Genomic DNA, 20,589 nt, shown 5'->3' with positions numbered 1-20,589 from the left:
GGCCCTGAGAGGGGTCAGCTGGGGAAACGAAATACAGGTACAATGACTTGTGCCCCCAGGGGTACGAGTTTTAGTGGAGATGTGGTGAGTGAAATAGAATAAAGTAATATGATATAATTTAAGCTAATTTGAATTCAGCTTAATTTAATTTTTATTTGATTGTAGTTTAGTTTAAGTAGATACGGTTGTTCCGATAAACTACCTATCATTAAATAGTATTGTGATATGACTATTATACTACCTCTATATTTTTGTTTTTTGGTTTATTTGTATACATAGTTGTTTTGTAAAAGATTTGAAGAAGTTTTTAATAAAAATATTTATAAAGAGTAAAAATTTGATGAAAATAAGTAACCCACTCATGAAAGCAGTATTGCATTTTACTGTACATTCCACAGAACAATCCAAGAAATACCACAAAATTATGTAGGCAGTAAACATTAAACAGAATTGTTTAAGGTATGAACTCAAGCTTCAATAATGGTTCACAATAGTGCATGTGAAATGAAGTATCATCTCCAGTACATGGGAATCTTTGATACTGCCCTTCAATTCTTTACTTTACAAAAGTCTGTACAGCACACTGTTTCAAAATTCCTCAGAATCATTAGAATAAATGAGATCTTTCTGCAACCAAATCTATTCTTATGGTAATATCATACATAATTACAACGAGAAGTCAACCAATAATCACCCAGATCCTAGATAATGGCATGCACAGCATTAACAAAGTTATCAAGGCAGCAATATGTCAATGCCCTAAGCAAGTATTGTACTATAAATTACTTATAAAAGAAAATACTTCCAGTCTGTGAATAGCAAGTCAATTCGAATTCCCCTCAATCACAAGGCAAAAACTGTCTGTTACTGCTACCCATTTCCAATAGATTTTATTTTGTAGTAATAAGATAGGGCAAATTAAAATACTGAGTGATGCTTGGATTATGTATTATTCGTAGTACTGCTCTTGGCAGAGATGATAATGCTTCACTGGAACAAAGCAAGGGAAGTAGACAATGGGAGCAGCTCATTCCTCTTTGCTGTCATTTTCGATGGCTGCCCGGCCATTGGAGGAAGAACTACACAGCTTTCCCTCAGCTGTCAGCTTCCTCAAATAGTCATGGGGTCCTTTACCTTCATAGGCAGACGGGCACTTGTAGGAGCCTCCGATTCTGTCCCAGAGTGTAAAGTACTGCCCATAATTGTAGTCAAAGTACAGGTGGTGGTCGGTATGATGGGCTGCACCATTGATGACCTCCTCGAGGACTTTAGGCACTCTGTAATTCCCATCGTGAATGGACACTGTCCAGATGTTGACAAAGATGTAAAGACCCAGGTAGACCAGCTTGTGTAGAGGGAACAGGAATGGATAGATATGATATGGGATACTCTGCAGGAACCCATCTACAGGATGAAAAGCATGACTTGCAAATGGGGTTGCAATCTTCCAAGTATGGTGGGGTTTGTGTAGTCGCTGCAAATAAGAGAGAGAAATTATATATAATCAGCACATTAGTGATCACTTAAAAGGAAAAAAAAAATGCAGTTCTAAAAAGCTAAACAAACATTTAAAATTCGATTGGTTTTGACATATGATGACAACTCCAAGAATCATGGGACTTGAATATGGATCCTTTGGCCCAGAGGCATGGACATTAATGTTGGTGCCATAAGATCCTTTTGGGATGCAATTCTAATGTTTATGCAAGATGCTGTTCAATTATGATGCAGTTCTAATGCCTTGAAATGCCTCTCAGTATCCAAAATTTGGGCTAGATGCAATAACGAGAAAAATCAGCATTTTAAAATAAACCTATGAAATGGAAATAAGATTATTAGTAGATTCTTGACACACTCTCTTCAGGCAATCAATATTAATTTCCAAAGGGGGAAGGTGAACAGTATTCAAGGAGAGATTTACAGGGTATGGGGCAACACCTGGGGAGTGGGTCAAATGGAGAGCTGCCTCAGTGGGGCGAATAGTCTCCTTCTGGTCTATCAGTATTGTTATCAATGCTAACATGCCTGAATAACCCCTTTTCATTGAAATGAGTATCTAATCGTGACAAATGTAATCTAAACTCAATTTTCAAATCACTCTGCCTGTGTACAAAAACTGTACTTCCTTGTGACTCTAACACTTACCTTATAGAGGAGCCGGTGGTGAAGAAACCTGTGGATCCAGTAGATACACATGTCCGTGAAGAAAAGAAAGGAGGCCATACTGAAGATTACTCCAAACCAACCTGATTAAACAGGAAGACCAATGTTAGAGTGGTAGTCTGCTCAGGATACAATCACAGGTTACCCACCTATTCCAGCTCATCATACACATGTGACTATGAGCACAGTCACAATTCATAAGCTTGAGGATTTTGGGGAAGAGTGTGAGAGAGATGGTAGAACTCCCAACAGAGTTAATATCCAAGGACTGCTCTTTCCCTGCCCTGCAGCTATTTAAAAAGTGGATTTTTCCTTGACCCTCTTTACTCAGACAGAAGTCCCATAAATAGCAGCTACACTTAAACGGCACCTTTAAAATAGTGAAATATCCCAAGATCCTTCACACGTGTGCTGTTGTACAAAATTTATTTCATGTCACTCAAAAGGTCAAAGGTTTGGAAAAAGATGGAGGCTTTGAAGAAGTGTCATTAAAAAGGGAAAAAAGAACAGAAGAATGATCAAATCACGAATGAACAGAAGAATGAAAAGATGAAAAATGTTGGAAAGGGGAATGCTTCAGCCTGGGGCCTAGGCAACCAATTCAAAATAGAACTCCAAGTCCTACAATAGTGGAATCAATAGCAGGCAACAGAGAATAAGATTACAATTTGTTTCATACAACGGTGATATTTCCAAAGCAACTAGTTTATCAGATTTTCAATTGAGTCCTGATCTAGAAAGGCAGAGAAGGCAGGAGGGTGAAATTGGTTTACTCTTGCCCTTCCATGTCACCTGCTCTCAGGGTTCAAGAACAATGCAGAGTTCAGAGTTCAGCTTACTGCCCAGCATTAGGGAATGAAATAAAATGTTGGCCGGAATCCACTTCCCTGCATCGAATTCCTATTTTGTTAAAAACGCTTACCATAATGGGAATCCTCAATATTGTTGTACAATTTGCTGTAGCCTCGGACCTCTGCAAAGAATAACGCCACTGTTGGAATGCTCATCCAAGGCATTGACTTCAAAGCATATTTTATCTCCCGCTGCACTTGGTTCTATAAAAGAGGAGGGGGATAAAAAAAAAAAGAAATTGGTTTTAAAAATATCCATAAAATCAAATTCAATTACCAACATTTCCAAAGGACCACATATGCAATGTGTGTTTGTTTTTGAAGTCTCAGGGCAGAAATAGGTAATCTGGTCCAGTATATCTGAGCCAGTTTCTCTCTACACATCAGTTAGCCAAATATATCACAAATCCTGCCCACTTCGCATGAACTGTACATCATAACCTCTCAAGAAACTATTTAATTCCCTTTTGAGAGAATGAAATGAACTCTGCTCTAACAATGGTTTGCAGCATGGACCTTCCACATTCCTGAGGCCAGCACAGCAGCTCAGCGGTGTGTACTGCTGCTTAACATGCACCCAGGTTGGATTCCAGTCTCAGGTGACTGTACAGGATGCTCTGCGAAAGTTCAGTGTGGACTCAATGGGCCAAATTCCCTGCTTCCACATTGTAGGGATTCTGTGATTTCAATCATTCTGTGTGAAGAAATGTTTCCTAACTCCCAGTTTAGTTGCTGTTCGGACTGCCTTAAACACCTGCCTTTAGCAACATCCCATTGACCAGGGGAAGCTATTTACCTTGATCTTAATCAGATCACTCATTTCAGCCTTCTCAATTCCACAAATCGAAGCCCTGACTCCTCCAGTACCTTACTGTAACCTCATTAATAGTAATGAGCAACAAGTCATAGTCAGTGCATCTCATTTAAAAGAAATAATAAAGTTATAAAAATCGAGTTGCCAGCATTCCAAAATGATTAGAAAGTTTCACATTTTAAAACCCCAATGCAAGCAAGAAGAGGGAGAGATTAGAGCTGCTCGGCTGTCACCTCAGTCAGTAAGGCCTCTCCATTTGATGGGGCAGCTAGAGGCTAGTTGCTCTGCAGAGGCTGGGCAGAGAAAAGAAGAATAGAAAGTAAAATAAAAAGAAATTAGTGAAACGTGAAGGCAAAATAGTAACTTATAAGCAAGAAAATATTAGGCACTCCAAATTAAAATAAATCCCATTTGCTAGTCTGAACAAGTGTTGAAAAAAAAATTTTAAACTCACATAAGGATTCTATTTTACTATCAAGTACTGTCTCAGGAACTCTCACACCATTTCCTCTAAATGGATGATGGAAATTCATGGTGCAGAGAGTTTTATATGCAACATGACAGATATTCTACCTGCAGATGAGCCAATGCAGTTGGTCATCTCACAAGCTGTCAGGAAAGCTTTAATTCCACTGTTTTTAAAAATGATTTTACTATGATCAGAATATGTACTTAAACAGGAAAGATGTTCAGGATTGTCAACAAAGAGTGGGGGGTCAGGGCTTCTGAGACTAATTGGCCAGCTTCTTTAAATTCCATGTAAAAATCAGATGAACTAACAGAAACACAGACATCAGGGATATAGCACATACCGGTAAATACTGCGGATGTTTTTTCAGCATGTGATCAAAAATAAAATAATAGCTAAACATTCCAAAGAGGAGGTAGATAGCAGCAGCTCCCAGATTTGTTACAACTAGGAGGCTGATTATCTGGCGAACAGCATCATCCTCTGGCCAGGAACTGGGGTACACATATGGTGTGAAGAAGTAGTAATCTGTATAATGTAATACAATATCCATGGCATAACCTGTAAACCAAAAGAAGAGGTCTTAGTGATTCATGTATGAAAATTAATTCCCTGTGAACACTCAGCATTCTTCCAAAGTCTTCATTTGCACTGACTCTGACAGGAAGAAGGTGGAGAGATGCCTTAATTGAGAAGCAAGTTTAAAAAAAAATCACAACACCAGGTTATTGTCCAACAGGTTTATTTGGAAGCACTAGCTTTCGGAGCACTGCTCCTTCACAACCACCTCATGAAAAAGCAGCAGTACAAAAGCTAGTGCTTTCAAATAAACCTGTTCTACCATAACCCGGTGTTGTGATTTTTAACATTGTACACCCCATTCCAACACCAGCACTTCCAAATCATAATTGAGACATATAAGATAATCATAGAGGTTAGATAGGCTGAACAGTGACAGCCTTTTTCCTTGGACGGCGGTAACCAACATGAGGGGACAATGCTTTAAATTGAGGAGTGATAGATATAGGACAGATTTCCTCAGAGACTAGTAGGAAACACACTGTCTGCAACAGTAGTAGACTCACCAACTTTAAGGGCATTTAAATGGTCATTGGATAAGCATATGGAGGAGAATGGAATATTGTAGATTAGATGGGCTTCAGATTGGTTCCACAGATTGGCACAACATCAAGGGCCGAAGAGCCTGTACTGCGCTGTAATGTTCTGTGTTCTAAGAGATTCTGGTATTGCTCAACAGTAATGCTTATGTCATTCACTTTTACAAAAACATTAAACAAGCAAAAGAGAATTTCAAATCAGTCTGTTTAGTGATTGAGCACAAGAATTTAGACTGTCATTGAGGTGAGAGGTGATAAACAGTTATCACTAATAAAGTGCTGGATGTAGGTTTGCTCGCTGAGCTGGAAAGTTCATTTCCAAATGTTTCGTCACCCTACTAGGTAACATCTTCAATGGGCCTCAGGTGAAACAATGCTGATGATTCCTGCTTTCTATTCATATGTTTGGGTTTCTTTGGGTTGGTGATGTCTTTCCTGTGGTGATGTCACTTCCTGTTCTTTTTCTCAGGGGTTGGTAGATGGTGTCTAATCCGATGTGTTTGTCGATGGAGTTCTGGTTGGAATGCTGTGCCTCTAGGAATTCTCGTGCGTGTCTTTGTTTGGTTCTCCTAGGATGGGTGTTTTTTCCCAGATGAAGTGGTGTCCTTCCTCATCTGTATGTGAGGACACTAGTGAGAGGGTGTCATGCCATTTTGTGGCTAGTTGGTCTTACTGTATCCTGGTGGCTAGTTTTTTCCCTGTTTGTCCAATGTAGTGTTTATTACAGTCCTTGCATGGTATTTTGTAAATGACCTTAGTTTTGCTCGTTGCCTGTATAGAGTCTTTCAAGTTCATTAGTTGCTGTTTTAGTGTGTTGGTGGGTTTGTGGGCTACCATGATGCTAAGGGGTCTGAGTAGTCTGGCAGTCACTTCCGAGCTGTTTTTGTTGTAGGGAAGAGTGGCTAATATTTCCCAATGCGTTTTGTCTGCTTAATTGGGTTTGTTGCCGAGAAATCGAAGCACTGTGTTCATTGGGTACCCATTCTTTTTGAATACATGGTATAAGTGATATTCCACTGCTCTGCGTAGTTTCTCTGTGCTGCAGTGTGTGCTGGCTCAATGAAATAATGTTCTGATATTGAAACAATGTTCTGTTTGTTGCTGAGAAACAAGCAGACAAAATATGTCGGGACATCACTGTGCAGCAACCTTTATCAAATAAAGGTTGACACCAAATAACACAAGGAGATATTAAGAGAGGTGTCCAAAAGCTGAACACAAACTCAAGTTTTATAGAACTTCATAAAAAAAGGAGAACAGAGAGGTGGAAAGACTCTAGGGATCTTAAGATCAAGATGGCTGAATAATGTCAACAGCATTAATCTGAAGATTTTAGGGATAGAGATTTTAAGGAGGATGAGGCCTCAAGGATTGGAAACTAAAGAGAACTTTAAAAAATACATGCCTTGCTAAACCCGATACCGAACATCTATCAGTGAGGATTAGGGATGGTAAATGGTTGGGACTAGGTCCTAATTCAGACACAGGCAGAGTTTTGGGTAAGCTTAAGCTCATGAAGTATGGAGTGTGGGAAGTTAGCCAGGATGGAGTTCAAATCATAAGAGTTCAGTAATTCACAATATCAGAAACTCTTAAGTACAGAAAATATACCCAGAAATTACTGTAAGATATTCATTCACAAAATATTTACTTTGTAGAAATTAATGGAAGAGTTTAATGTTATTGAACAGGTATGACCCTAAAACAGAACACTGGATTCAGCCTGATAAATTGCTTAATTCCAAATAAGGTTATTTTGCATTAAAACATATGGAATGATGATAGCCACATTGAGGTTATCCAAATAAAAATATAAACGCAAGTTAAAACAACCCTAATATTTCATTTCTCAATTATCTTAATTTTATTTTGAAAAAAAGTGAAAATCTGGAATATGCTCCATCTTTGTGGGAGTTTATATAAAGCTGACAACTGCGAAACCACAATTAATCTGGCACACTGGATTTCACAGATATAAACCTCTTTACTGTTATAATCAAGATCATAAACAGTGAACACAGATAAAGCAGCCGTGTAAACTTTTAGGCTGCCGCTTTCTTTCAGTGGTTTCATTCATTATATATATTAGATGGGACATCAACTTGTGGCTCACATCTGCCCACAATTGTGGATGTGAGATCGCATGGCACTACTTCAAAGAAGAGCAGGACACAGCTCTCCCCTGTGGCCTGGCCAATATTTATCCCCTAATTAGCCTCATAATAAAACAAACCTACCTGGTCATTTTCCAATTGCTGTTTGTTGAGCTCACCACATACACATTGGTTTCAACACTTCCTAAAATTATAACAATGACTCCACTTCAGTAAAGTACTGTTGTCTGTAAAGCATTTTGGAGTTTGTCCAGGGGTCATGCATAGGACTGAACAAATGCAAGACATTTTATTTTTATTTTGGACTCTAACCAAATTGCTCAATTCGAGATCAAATAAAAGCAAAATACTACGGTTGCTGAAAAACTCAAATAAAAGCAGTTCAGGCAAAATCTCTGGTCTTGCAGCATTCGTGGAGAGAGAACCAAAGTTAAAATGAATCTATTGCCACAATCCACTTGGAAAAGTGCACCAATTCTTGAACCTCATTACTGCCAGATTCATAGCAAAAACTGATGATATAACCAGAGTATGTAAAGCCTCAGATTTACCAGTCTGATGGAATCAGGTGACCAGAATCCTGGACTTAATAAAAACAATTTGTCACAAGTAAACTCTAACCATGAGTAAACAGTTATGACCATCAACATATAATTCTACAACTAAAACTAACACTCCTTTTAAAACCACACACACACAAAATATGCTGGGGAAACACAGTTCACTAGCACCAGTCCTCATTAGATGAGGTGTTTTTTTTAATTCCCAAAACCTTTGGTTCTCCAAAGTTCTTCATTCCAGATACTCAGTTCTTTTTCAAAGATACAGGGGATTTACTCATCAATTGTTCAGTTTCATAGGTCACCAGTCAGAGTCAACAGCTTATTAAATATTGAGTTAGGCCCCATATCCCACCCCCTGAGAAAAAGAACAGGAAATGACATCACCAACCCAAACATATAAATAGAAAGCAGGCATCATCAGCAGTGCTTCACCTAAGGCCCACTGAAGATGTTACCTAGTAGAGTGATGAAATGTCTGGAAATGAATCTTCCAGCTCAGCGATCAAATCTACATCCAGAACCTCAACCTGAACTACAAATCTTCTCAAAACTCCCTAAGACCTTTTGCCACTATAGAAATTTTCTTATCAACTTTCAATGTCAGTACAAACCTCTAAAACAGGTGAAACTTGAATCCAGGTATCCTCATTCAGAGGTAGAGACACTACCGCTGCACCATTCACCCACATAAGCTACTCAGCGGTCTGCGAATTAGATTGTTATTATCAGGCTGATGACCTTTGGTTTTTACAACTGTTCAAAAACCAACCAACCAACTGCTCACTGATCTCGCTCTCTGTACATACCCTGGTGTGATACTGTCTTATCTCATCTCCCCAACTGCTTGCAAAGCAATACTGTAAACATAACTCATAAGCTCCATAACTTGTTTTCAAAAATGCAGCTATTCCTTCTGCATTCCTTGGTTTAACAAAAGTCCTTTTTAATTTTAGACCGGAGTCAAAAATACAGAAATAAAAAACAGTTGCAGTCTTTATGTTAATACTCTTCAGTTCTGAAGGAGGATCATTGATATTGCTGGAAAAGCTCAGCGGGTCTGGCAGCATCTGCGGACAGAAATCAGAATGAATGTTTCAGGTTGAGTGACTCTTCCTCAGAACAGAGTTGAGGAAGGCTCACTCAACCTGAAACGTTAACTCTGACTTCTCTCCACAGATGCTGCCAGACCCGCTGAGCTTTTCCAACAATTTCTGTTTTTGACTAGGATTTACAGCATCTGCAGTTCTTTCAGGTTTTTTTTGCAGAGTGAAGGTGGGGCAAGGAGGAGTGATTGGGTTTGGTGGTGGTAGGGAGGAACATTAATTCCCCAGGGGTTTAGTTCATGATTTGGGAGCCAGCTGCTTGTGAATGGTGGTCCAGAGCAACCATCTTTGCAGAGGGTCAGATATTACACCCACTGCAGCACTGAGGGGGTGCAGCACTGCCAGAGGTGCTAACTCCTGGGTCAGAACTTAAGACCCTTGCACTTGAATGCAAAGGTTTTTATTAATCCAGAATCCAATCTGGCTGTGCAACCTTCAAGAGGAAACTGGAAGGATGGAGTGGGGAAGAGATGCCGCCTTGTCAGGTATCCCCGGGCTTGGTCGGTTAACCCTGGTCCCCCACTCTCTCTGACCCCCAATGCCCATGCCCCCAGCCGGTTGCCCCGTTCCCCCCGGTCATTAAGGCCTCCCCGAGTCCGGTTACCCCGCTCCTACCTGCTGCCCGATCCTCCAGGGAGGCACGGGGATGTTAAAGCGCCGCTCTCTCTCTCAGGCCACTCCGCCGGTCGGTTGCCAAGGCAACGCGCAGGCCTCGCCTCACCTCCCCAGGGGATGTGAGTGACAGCAGGATTCAGCCATTCGGGGCCCGCAGCCTCCACATCGATTGGACCATCTGCCTGTCCGTGACGCCTGATGTCACAGGTTAGACCAATGAAGCGAAGAGATGGCAAGGGCGGTACTTGCTTTCTAACCATTCATGTGGGGATGGGCGGGGCTTAGGGCTCGCCCGACTGATCACCTCCTTGGCTCCGATTGGCTGTTGGGTGGCCTGATGGTAACGTCACTAATAGAACCATCAGTTGTTCTCTTTTAGAGAGGCAGATCTCTGGGATTTAAAGGGGCAGACCCCTGGGATTTAAAGGGGCAGATCGCTGGGATTTAAAGGGGCAGACCCCTGGGATTTAAAGGGGCAGATCTCTGGGATTTAAAGGGGCAGACCCCTGGGATTTAAAGGGGCAGATCGCTGGGATTTAAAGGGGCAGACCCCTGGGATTTAAAGGGGCAGATCTCTGGGATTTAAAGGGGCAGACCCCTGGGATTTAAAGGGGCAGATCTCTGGGATTTAAAGGGGCAGACCCCTGGGATTTAAAGGGGCAGATCGCTGGGATTTAAAGGGGCAGATCGCTGGGATTTAAAGGGGCAGACCCCTGGGATTTAAAGGGGCAGACCCCTTGGATTTAAAGGGGCAGACCCCTGGGATTCAAAGGGGCAGATCGCTGGGATTTAAAGGGGCAGATCACTGGGATTTAAAGAGGCAGATCGCTGGGATTTAAAGGGGCAGACCCCTGGGATTTAAAGGGGCAGACCCCTGGGATTCAAAGGGGCAGATCGCTGGGATTTAAAGGGGCAGATCACTGGGATTTAAAGAGGCAGATCGCTGGGATTTAAAGGGGCAGACCTCTGGGATTTAAAGGGGCAGACTCCTGGGATTTAACGGGGCAGATCGCTGGGATTTAAAGGGGTAGATCTCTAGGATTTAAAGGGGCCGTAACGCTAGGCTTTAAAGAGGCAAACCCATTGGATTTAAAGGGGCAGTAACCCTTGGATTTAAAGGGGTAGATCCCTGAGATTTACAGGGGCAATAACCCTGGGATTTTAAGGTAATTTAAAGGGGCAGTACCCCAGGGATTAAAGGAACAGATCCCTGGGATTTAAAGGGACAGTCAATCTGGGATTTTAAGGGACAATAACTCTTGATTTAAAGTGTCAGTAACTCTCAGATTTAAAGGGGCAGTAACCCTAGGATTTACAGCAGCAGTAATACTGTGATTCAAAGGGGCAGTAACCCTATCATTTAAAGGGGTAGCAATTCTGGGATTTAATGGGGAAACAATACTGGCATTTAATGGGGCATCAATACTTACAGCTACTGAGCATGTGCATGGGTGTTATGTCAGATTATTAACACAAGAGGATGGAATAGGAGAGTATAGGATCTCAGTCAGATTCTCTCCAACTTTCTATAATGTATTGCGTTTAATGTTAATGTTTAGTTAGTACAGTCTAGTCCCACTTTCCAGCTCTTGATCCACAGCACTTCACAGGTGTAATCCAACCACTTCTTAAATATTCTCAGTGCCTCTGCCTCTACTGTTCTTTCAGACTGCATGTTTCAGCTCTGTTCTGTGTGAAATCAAATCCCTTCTAAACCGCCCATCTTGTACTCTAGTCTACTGATATCATTCAGTTATGGAAACCTCAACTCTGGGGTTCTAATGGGCTACAATAATGTGAATAACCATTAGATAATAGCAGACCATCTGTCTGTTACACTTCCACAAAATGAAAATGACCAGGAATCTCTGGGGAATGAGCATTGATTTTGAATGGTATGCTCAAGGCCTTACTTGATAGGTCCCAGAGAAACTGAAATGCATAGTTATGATCAGGGAAAACATGCTTTGCCTTATTAAATTACCTTTGAGTTAATCATTAAAGTTTTCACCATTAACAAAAGGAGTACTTGTTGACACTATTGATGATAATTTTTACCTTAGTTGATCATTCAAATGAAAAATTTAAAATGACAGTAACCCTGGAAATTAAGTGGACTGCAATCTTTGAAATTAACGAATAGACTGCATCTAAAGAGCATTTCTAAAATAGTAAAATGCATCAAGGCAGTTAATGAAAGCAATAATCAAACAAAATTTATTGCCACCAAGAACACTTAAGGCAGGTGACCAAATGCTTGGTTAGAAAGTCAGAAGTCCCATGACACCAGGTTATAGTCCAACAGGTTTATTTGAAATCATGAGCTTTCAGAGCACTGCTCCTTTGTCAGGTGACTTCATCTGATGAAGGAACAGCACTCCGAAAGTTTGTGATTTCAAATAAACCTGTTGGACTATAACCTGGTGTTGTGTGACTTCTGACTTTGTCTATCCCATTCCAACACCAGCACCTCCTCATCTTGGTCAGAAAGGTAATGTTTCAGGAGAAAGGAGAGAAAAATGGGAGAGAGCTTTAGGAAGGGAATTCCAGAACTTAGGACTTGGTTTTGAGGACACAAGTGCCAGTGGTGAATCAATTAAACTAGGAATGCTCAAGTGGAAAGCAGACAGTTTGGTGGTTTGTGCAGCTGGTGGAGATTCCAGAAATAGGGAGAAGCAAGACCACAAAGGGATTAGAAACAAAGCAGCAGAATTTAAAAATTGCAACATTGCTTAACTGTGAGCCAGTGTATGGTAACAGAATTGTGGATGACCTCAATTTTATGAAGGCAGGAAAATATAAAATGGGTATCAAAGTTAAATGTATCACCCATCATTGTGCATTAAACTTTAGTGAAGCTATCCTCTCAATGTGTAGTTCATATCCAGGGATCATGATGAAGGAAACTCACAGTAAATCATTTCTGGAGAAAGCTGCTTGATTAAATATTGCCTGTGTAATTGAGTTCTGGAAATAATAGCAATTGCTGTGAATACTCAATAGGTTGAGCAGCATCTGTGGTGTGAGAAACAGAGTTCATTTTAGGTCAATTACTTTTCATCAGAACACATCTGTGTCTCACTTTGTTACTTTTTTTTCTCTTCAAATTTCCGTCACCTGGAGTACTTTGCCATCTGGAGCAATGACAGAGGACATCAGCTGATCAACATGAACATTCTGTGAGTGTGGCTGTATCAGTTTAAACATCAATGTGAAGTCTGATCAATGTCAATCCAATATTTATGACCCTGAAATCATGCCTTGTCAGCTAATATGTTCCTGATTAAGGAACTGGCAAGTGTATTAGCTCCATTTATAAAGCAGTAACATTTGTGTTCTGCTTATTCCATTAATGCTGATGTTCAGGTTTGTCAGATGTGGTGCAGATGATGAACTATTTCAATGTAAATGAATAATTGCTGGAATAATACAAATATGATGCCTTGTATCATGTGTGCTGACTGAACACGTCACATGTTTAGTGTGTGATGGTATGTGCCTTTAAGAAGGATTTGATCTGTCCTGTTTCTCTTGAAGTGGGGTGTTGTAAAACTGTTGAAATGGTTTCTGCTCCATGGAAACCAAAATCAATTTTTAAGAAAATTATACAAATGAAGCACAGGTGATGGAGTCAGATTCACGCAATCTCAGGGTCTTAGTTTTTGCTTTCAGTTGGTGAAGTTGGAGTTTTGGAGTTAAAGCTGCTAGATACAGGTCTCTCTCTCTCTCAGCTGCTAGATTAATTCTGTTGGTGTTCCTTCTCCTGGACTGGAAGAGATAACAAGTGAGGGAAATCTGTTTTACTGAATTTGTCCTTGCCAAGCAAATGTTATGGGATGCTGCTACATTAGGATAGACGATGAGTAGCAGCTGAATAATATATTACTCATTAAGTCTTTTAATAGTGTAAAAAATAATACCAATTTTTTTTGTTTGTAATTTAATTTTAGTGTAAGAGTAAAGTGTGTTTTGCTTAAAGCCAAGTAGTGTGACCAATCAAATCATATCTGGCACTCTTGGCCACGCTGCAGAAGCACAACCGAGACATCCAGGAAATCGAGCGCCGAGTTGGAGGGGCGGAGTTAAAAGCCGCGACCTCCGAAACTACAGCTCAATTGGCCGTGGATCAGGTCCGGACTCTCGAACAGCGAGTCCGGACCTTAGAGAATTACATTGACGACCTCGATAATCGAGGTCATCGAAAAAATATTCGTTTACTGGGCCTTCCCGAACGGGAAGAGGAAGGCCAGCTTACAGCGTTCCTTGAACAATGGCTTCCACAACTTTTAAATTTGGAAGCTGGATCAGGCCAGGTAAGGGTGGAATGGACCTACCGGGTCGCAATACGCGGGCCCAGCTCGAACCAGCGTCTCTGCCCGGTCCCTGTTCCGGCTGCAGAGCTATAGGGAGAGGCAGATACTCCTAGAAGCTTCTAGAAATCTTGGAAAAGACCCCCAAGCTATGATCTATAAAGGATCCAAGACCATGTTATTCCAGGACTTTTCCCCAGTCCTGGTCTGAAAGAGGCGAAGAAGCGTTTAAGGGACTTAAATATTTAGTACTTCTTACGTTACCCAGCGACGCTACGCTTTAACAATGAAGGATCCGTGTATAACTTCGGATCGCCAGAAAAGGCTAAAGAATTCTTGGACTCGCTTAGATAAACTGTAAGAGATAATGGATGTTGGTTTGCCTTTCCCCCCCCTTTGGTTTATATCCCCCCCTTTTTTCTTTTTTTTTACCTTACTGTTTAATATTATCATGGGGGGTGGGGAGAGGGATTTGATTTTCTCCCCCCCCTTGGGGTTGTTTTCTTTTATTATTTTATGTATATATGTGGGTATGTATGTGTGTGTGTGTATGTATATATATGTATATGTATATATATATGTGTGTGTGTGTGTGTGTGTGTGTGTGTATGTATGTATATATGTATGTGTATGTATGTATTTATATATATATATATATAAGCCGGGGGATTTGGTTTGGTGGGGGGAGGTGATTACCTTATTCTATTTTACCTCTGTCTTTAGGAACGGGGTTGTTTCTCCCTTGTTATTTTGTATTATTATATTTAATTATTATTTGTTGAGGTTGTAATTTTATAGTTATATGTTTATATATGGTATTAAGATTACCAAATATATCCAGGTGTTGGTATGGGTGGGGGTAGGGTGCTCACTGTTAACTCTAGCTTTGTATTATATCTGAATTCTCCTCATTTTATTGAGGAGCGCCTGGGTCAAGGGTGGGGCATTTGTTGGGAGAGGATATGATGGACCTTTGGAAAGGAAGTGACACCCCCTGGGAACAAGGGGGAAAATCTCCACTTAGAAACGTTTTATTTTTAATTATTTAGAAATAGTTTTTTATAATACTGTTGTGAGTGTATTACAGAGCCTTTAATTTTGTAAATTTTATATGCTCTATGCTCGGGATGTTCTGGATAGGGTTTCCCCTCCCGAGGGGTCTCGGTTTTGCCCAGATGATTATGGTTGATCAGTCGGTTAAGTGGTGCACTTGGAATGTCAAGGGGAGTAATTCGCCAGTCAAAAGGAAGAAAATATTATCAAATCTTAAGAAAGAAAGAGTTGATACAGCTCTCCTACAGGAGACACATCTGTTGGATAAAGAACACTTGAAACTATGACACAGTGGATTTGATCAGGCACTTTTTTCTTCTTTTAGCTCAAAAAGCAGGGGAGTTGTTATTCTTGTTCGGAAGAATTTCCCTTTCAAAATCGTAAATCAGATAAAAGACGAATCTGGACGATATATTTTGATTAAAGCCCTTATAAATGGAGAGGAATATGGGATTTTAAATTTGTACTGCCCCCTGGCATACCCCTTTAAATTTACAACGGAAGCCTTTTCAAAATTGATGGCTTTTGGTGCCCATCATACAATTATAGGGGGAGACTTTAATTGTATTATGGATCCGGAAATAGATAGGATTCCCAAGAGTACTGCAGGAGTATCTCCCAGATCTAGACAATTGGTGGATCTGAACAAAGAATTAGGACTAGTAGATGTATGGAGATGTCTTCATCCACAGGGCAGAGATTTTTCTTTCTACTCCAATCCACATAAATGTCATACCAGAATTGATATGTTTTTTGCCCCCTTGATTTTTTAAAATTCAATATCATCCTGTAAAATAGGTAGTATAGCAATTTCTGACCGCGCTGCTGTATATATGGAAACTAAGGTGAGGAACAATGGGACATCCCCTCGGCATTGGCGTATGGACCCCTTCCTAATGAAAGATAGTAAATTTGTAAAGTACTTCTCTCAAGAATTTAAAACTTTTTTAGAAATTAATTCAGGTACGGCTAGCAACCCATCAATGATGTGGGAGACCATCAAAGCTTACACGCGAGGTTTGATCATCTCCTACTCAGCGACCCAGAAAAAATTGAAGGGAGAACAACAGCATCTGCTTGAAGCTCGCTTAATAGCGGCTGAAGCATCATACACTGATAGACCTTCTATTATTAAATTGCAAAGGATTACGGCTCTTAGGACAGCTCTAAACACTACGCTTACTCAAACGGCTAAGAGGGAAATATTATTTGCAAAACAAAGGTTATATGAATATGGCGACAAACTGGGTAGATACTTAGCATTTCTTGCAAAGAAAAAAAAGCCCCTCAGACTATTATGTCTATCAAGGAAAGTACGGGTATTTTGACTCATGATCATAAAAAGATTACTGCGATCTTTAGAGAATTTTATTCTGAGTTATATAAATCGCAGGATTGTGAAGATAGGACTAGGAGGATGCAGTCATTTTTTAAAAATGTGACCTTTCCGGGCCTAACTGCGGAACAGGTATCGGTCCTAAATGCTCCTCTAACAGTCCAAGAAATACTTGATGCAATTAGGCAACTTCAGCGCGGTAAGGCACCGGGCCCAGATGGTTTTCAAGCTGAATTCTATAAAGAATTTACAGAAATATTGGCTAGTCCACTTATGGACATATATAACTATGCATATAGTCAGGGCTGTCTCCCGCCTTCGCTGAAAGAGGCAAATATCTCTCTTATCCTTAAAAAAGGAATGGATCCAGAAGATTGTACGTCATACAGACCAATATCCTTACTAAATGTAGATTTTAAAATTCTTTCTAAAACGTTAGCATTGAGACTAGAAAGGATACTGCTACATATTATAAAGGAGGATCAGACGGGGTTTATTAAGGGCCATAGATCATCCAATAATATTAGAAGGGTTTTGATTATGATTCAAGCCTGTCATCAGGGAAAGATACCAGGAGTAGTAGTTTCATTAGACGCGGAAAAGGCATTTGATAGGGTTGAATGGTCATATTTGTTTTACACATTGGAAAGGTTTGGCATTGAACAGGTGTTTACCAAATGGGTCTCAACATTGTATAGTGATCCCAAAGCAGTTGTTGTTACCAATGGATTATGTTCGGATAGCTTCAGTATGGGTAGGGGCTGCCATCAGCCATTGTTATTTACGCTAATAATTGAACCACTAGCAGAAGCTATACGAGCTGATCCTAATATAACGGCCCCGAGGATTGGTACAGGTAAACATAAAATTACCCTTTATGCAGATGATGTTCTTCTATTCCTCAGTAATCCTCTGATGTCCGTACCTCGCCTAATCCAAGTTATTAATACATTTAGCGCATTCTCAGGTTATAAAATTAATTTTTCAAAATCGGAGGCTATGCCAATGGGTGGCCTTGCTATGATACCCCACTTAGTGGACGGATCCTTTTTTCCCTTTTGTTGGTCCCTGGAGGGCTTCTTATATTTAGGCATTTTTATTACTCCAGTATTTGGTCTGTTATACAAGGCTAATTTTGTGCATTTACTGGAAAGGATAAGGCAGGACCTCCAGCAATGGGGAGACCTTCCAATTTCCTGGTTGGGTAGAATAGCACTAATTAAAATGAATGTCCTGCCCCGTCTCCTATATCCTATGAGAATGCTTCCGGTGATGCTGCCGAGGATGGCTCTACGTAAATTATATGGCTGGCTGGGTTCCTTTATCTGGAATCATAGACGGCCCCTCATTAAGCTGAAGAAGCTACAGCTTCCACAGGCAAGGGGAGGATTGGACTTCCCAGATTTTAGGAAATATCAGTTAAGTTCCCTATTAAGTTACATAGCTGATTGGGTCTTGTCTGATTCACAATCAATCTGATTGGATATCGAGGCCTCTCAAGTAAAATACCCACTTATTAACCTTTTATTTTCAGACAAGAGGAAAATCATTACAGATCACTGTAAAAGCCCTATAATACTAAACACAATTAAGGCTTGGAATATAATGCGGCAAAATGAGGGTAATTCACCTAAAACATCCCCCTATGCACCGATAGTGGGAGCATGGGGATTCCAACCGGGGTTTACAGATGCCACTTTTAAATTCTGGAGATCCAGGGGTATCTCATGTCTAGGGGACCTATTTAAAGATGGGGTCCTGATGTCTTTTGAACAGCTGCGTCAGAAATTCGGATTATCTAATGGAGACCTCTATCGATACTTCCAAATTTGAGACTATATACAGAAGAAGACTACGTTATTAGATAGTCTCTATAAATCAGATAGAGAATGTAGTGTCCTACAACCAATGGGGGTATCTTCCGTCAGTACTATTTATCATTTACTACATGATGAAGTATCGGGAGATATGGATAATCTGCTTAAAACATGGGATCAGGATTTGGGACTAGAAATCTCTGTAGAAACATGGAATAATATTTGGGAAAACGCTAGAAGAATTACTATCTGTAACAGAACCCAGGCTATCCAGCTGAAGATACTTCATAGGGCCCATATAGCACCGGTTCGATTGGCAAAATTTAAGGCAGGAACATCTCCAATGTGTCCCAAATGTAAAATAGAGGTGGGCACTCTTGTACATTGCCTATGGACCTGTCATAAGATCCGTAGATATTGGACTAAAGTAGCAAGTACCCTGACAGAAATTTTAGGAACGGAAATTAAAGTGGACCCTGTATCTCTCCTTTTGGGCTTTTCGAACTTTCCCTCCCTGGACATGTACGGGAAGAGACTATTTTCTATTCTCTCTTTCTGTGAGGGCCCCCCTGGACTTTCAAATTGGCACAGATTAATTATGGAATGTATTCCCCTTGACTTCCTTACAAATATCGTGCACCGAAAGACCGAATTATTTTATAAAATATGGCAGCCCTTTTTGAATTACATAAATACAGATATTTTGGCTATCCTAACAAGGGCTTTTATTTAATTGAGATTACAAACCTGGCTGGTCCGGGGCCCCTTAGGAGAGGAATCTCGCACGAATACGGGTTTTATTATATTTGATGTTAACACATTCTGAGCATGTAAGAGACTTAAATATACACTCTGGTTAGTTGTAGGTTGGATTAGTAGACAGTTGAGTTTTGTTTTTTTTTTCTTTTTCGGTATTTTTTCTTTTGTTAAATTTTGACTATTGTATATTTGATTTAATTGTATATCAATGTTTGTATTTGAGAGTTTTGTTTATTTTTGTAAACTTGTAAAAATGTTAAATTTCTAATAAAAATATCTATTAAAAAATCATATCTTGAACACAGCACTTTACACTTGCCTTTGAATAAAAGTTAGAGTCTAGGCTATCGACTTAATATATATTGAGGGGTTTATTGTAGTCTATAACAAGTGTCTCAGAAAATGCTCATACTATTTATGTAGGAATGCTATGTTACTCTGGTTAAATAAGATTCAGTAGTGGTTATCCATAGTCAAAGCTTTTCTGACCATTGTCCACATTAATGAAGTTTAAAATGTACAAACAGTTAATAGGCAATTGATTTGTTGAAACTGTTCCACAATTTTTATATGGTTTCTGATTTTAAATGCTGAGTTCCTAATTTCAATCACATGAAATATTTTTAAAAGTTAATTTTGCACTGGCTAAGATTTTATTGGACATAAGTGGGTACTGTAGATGCTGGAGATTAGAGTCAAGATTAGAGTGTGCTGGAAAAGCACAGCAGGTCAGACAGGGTCCGAGGAGCAGGAAAATCGATGTTTCAGGCAAAAGCCCTTCACCAGTAATGATCAGGATAAAATCAGGGAGATTTTACTGGAGTTGATCCAATAACAAAAAAAAATGAAATTACCTGCTTTAGTGAACTGAATTACCTAAAGTGATTTCATAGCAGCACATTGAGAACTGAATCTGGCCACTTCATCACTGAGGCTATTCTACTCAATGTTTTTGTTAAGAGACTACTTGTTTTAATGGACATGATCTCGATGTACTATCTGTGCAGTGAATTGTTTTAATGTGCAGCCACTTGTTATAGTATAAGCAAATGTGGTAGTTATTGTCACAGGCTTATGGGACACCAGTCTTAGATTTACTCTGTCTTTAGTGAACTGGGGTAAAGGTGGATACCTGCAGTGTGGGCCTCAGGGTAGAAGTCACATGACTAATGCAAGCTAGGAGACACATTTTACAGTATTGCATTTCTATCCCAAACATGCTCCTTTTAATGCAGTTTAATTCCAGGCATCATCATTTGTACTGAGTTACCCAAGATGCCCATAACACTGCTCTATCAAGGTGCCAATTACTCTGCTCATGTCACAAACTGACCACTTGGGCCGACTCTTGTTCAGGACATTTAAGGTTTGTCCCCTGACTGACTCTCCAATATCTCAACTCTGGCAATTGTTTGGCAGTTTTGTCAAAATGGAATGTGGTATTCCAACATTTCATCTTGATTTTATCACTTAAAGAATTTAAAAGATGTGTGTTGCCCAGGCA

At 40.0% G+C, this 20,589-nt stretch overlaps 1 protein-coding gene across 1 annotated transcript; it reads right to left on the bottom strand.

Annotated features, from left to right (window-relative positions):
- Nucleotides 1-362: 362 nt before the first annotated feature.
- On the bottom strand, nucleotides 363-9,941 carry sc5d (sterol-C5-desaturase). Its single transcript, XM_072593378.1, has 5 exons — nucleotides 9,811-9,941; nucleotides 4,641-4,858; nucleotides 3,086-3,218; nucleotides 2,146-2,246; nucleotides 363-1,474 (listed from the first exon to the last, which is right to left on the bottom strand). The coding sequence occupies exons 2-5, from the start codon at nucleotides 4,848-4,850 to the stop codon at nucleotides 1,028-1,030; spliced, it is 891 nt and encodes a 296-aa protein (XP_072449479.1). The 5' UTR covers nucleotides 4,851-4,858; nucleotides 9,811-9,941; the 3' UTR covers nucleotides 363-1,027.
- Nucleotides 9,942-20,589: the final 10,648 nt, after the last annotated feature.

The sequence above is a fragment of the Chiloscyllium punctatum genome, chromosome 23 (assembly GCF_047496795.1).
Source record: "Chiloscyllium punctatum isolate Juve2018m chromosome 23, sChiPun1.3, whole genome shotgun sequence".
Lineage (NCBI taxonomy): Eukaryota > Metazoa > Chordata > Chondrichthyes > Orectolobiformes > Hemiscylliidae > Chiloscyllium > Chiloscyllium punctatum.
The sequence above is the reverse complement of the archived record's forward strand: the minus strand, read 5'-3'. Positions and strand labels throughout refer to the sequence as shown.

Bases quoted from the DNA above. Each gene is read 5' to 3' on its own strand.
- sc5d (XM_072593378.1), bottom strand. From the start codon at position 4,850: ATGGATATTGTATTACATTATACAGATTACTACTTCTTCACACCATAT. The intron at 3,219-4,640 runs GTATGTGCTATA...CCTCTTTTATAG, and splicing joins AACATCCGCAGTATTTACCG to AACCAAGTGCAGCGGGAGAT. The intron at 1,475-2,145 runs GTAAGTGTTAGA...TCTTATTTGCAG, and splicing joins ACCACCGGCTCCTCTATAAG to CGACTACACAAACCCCACCA.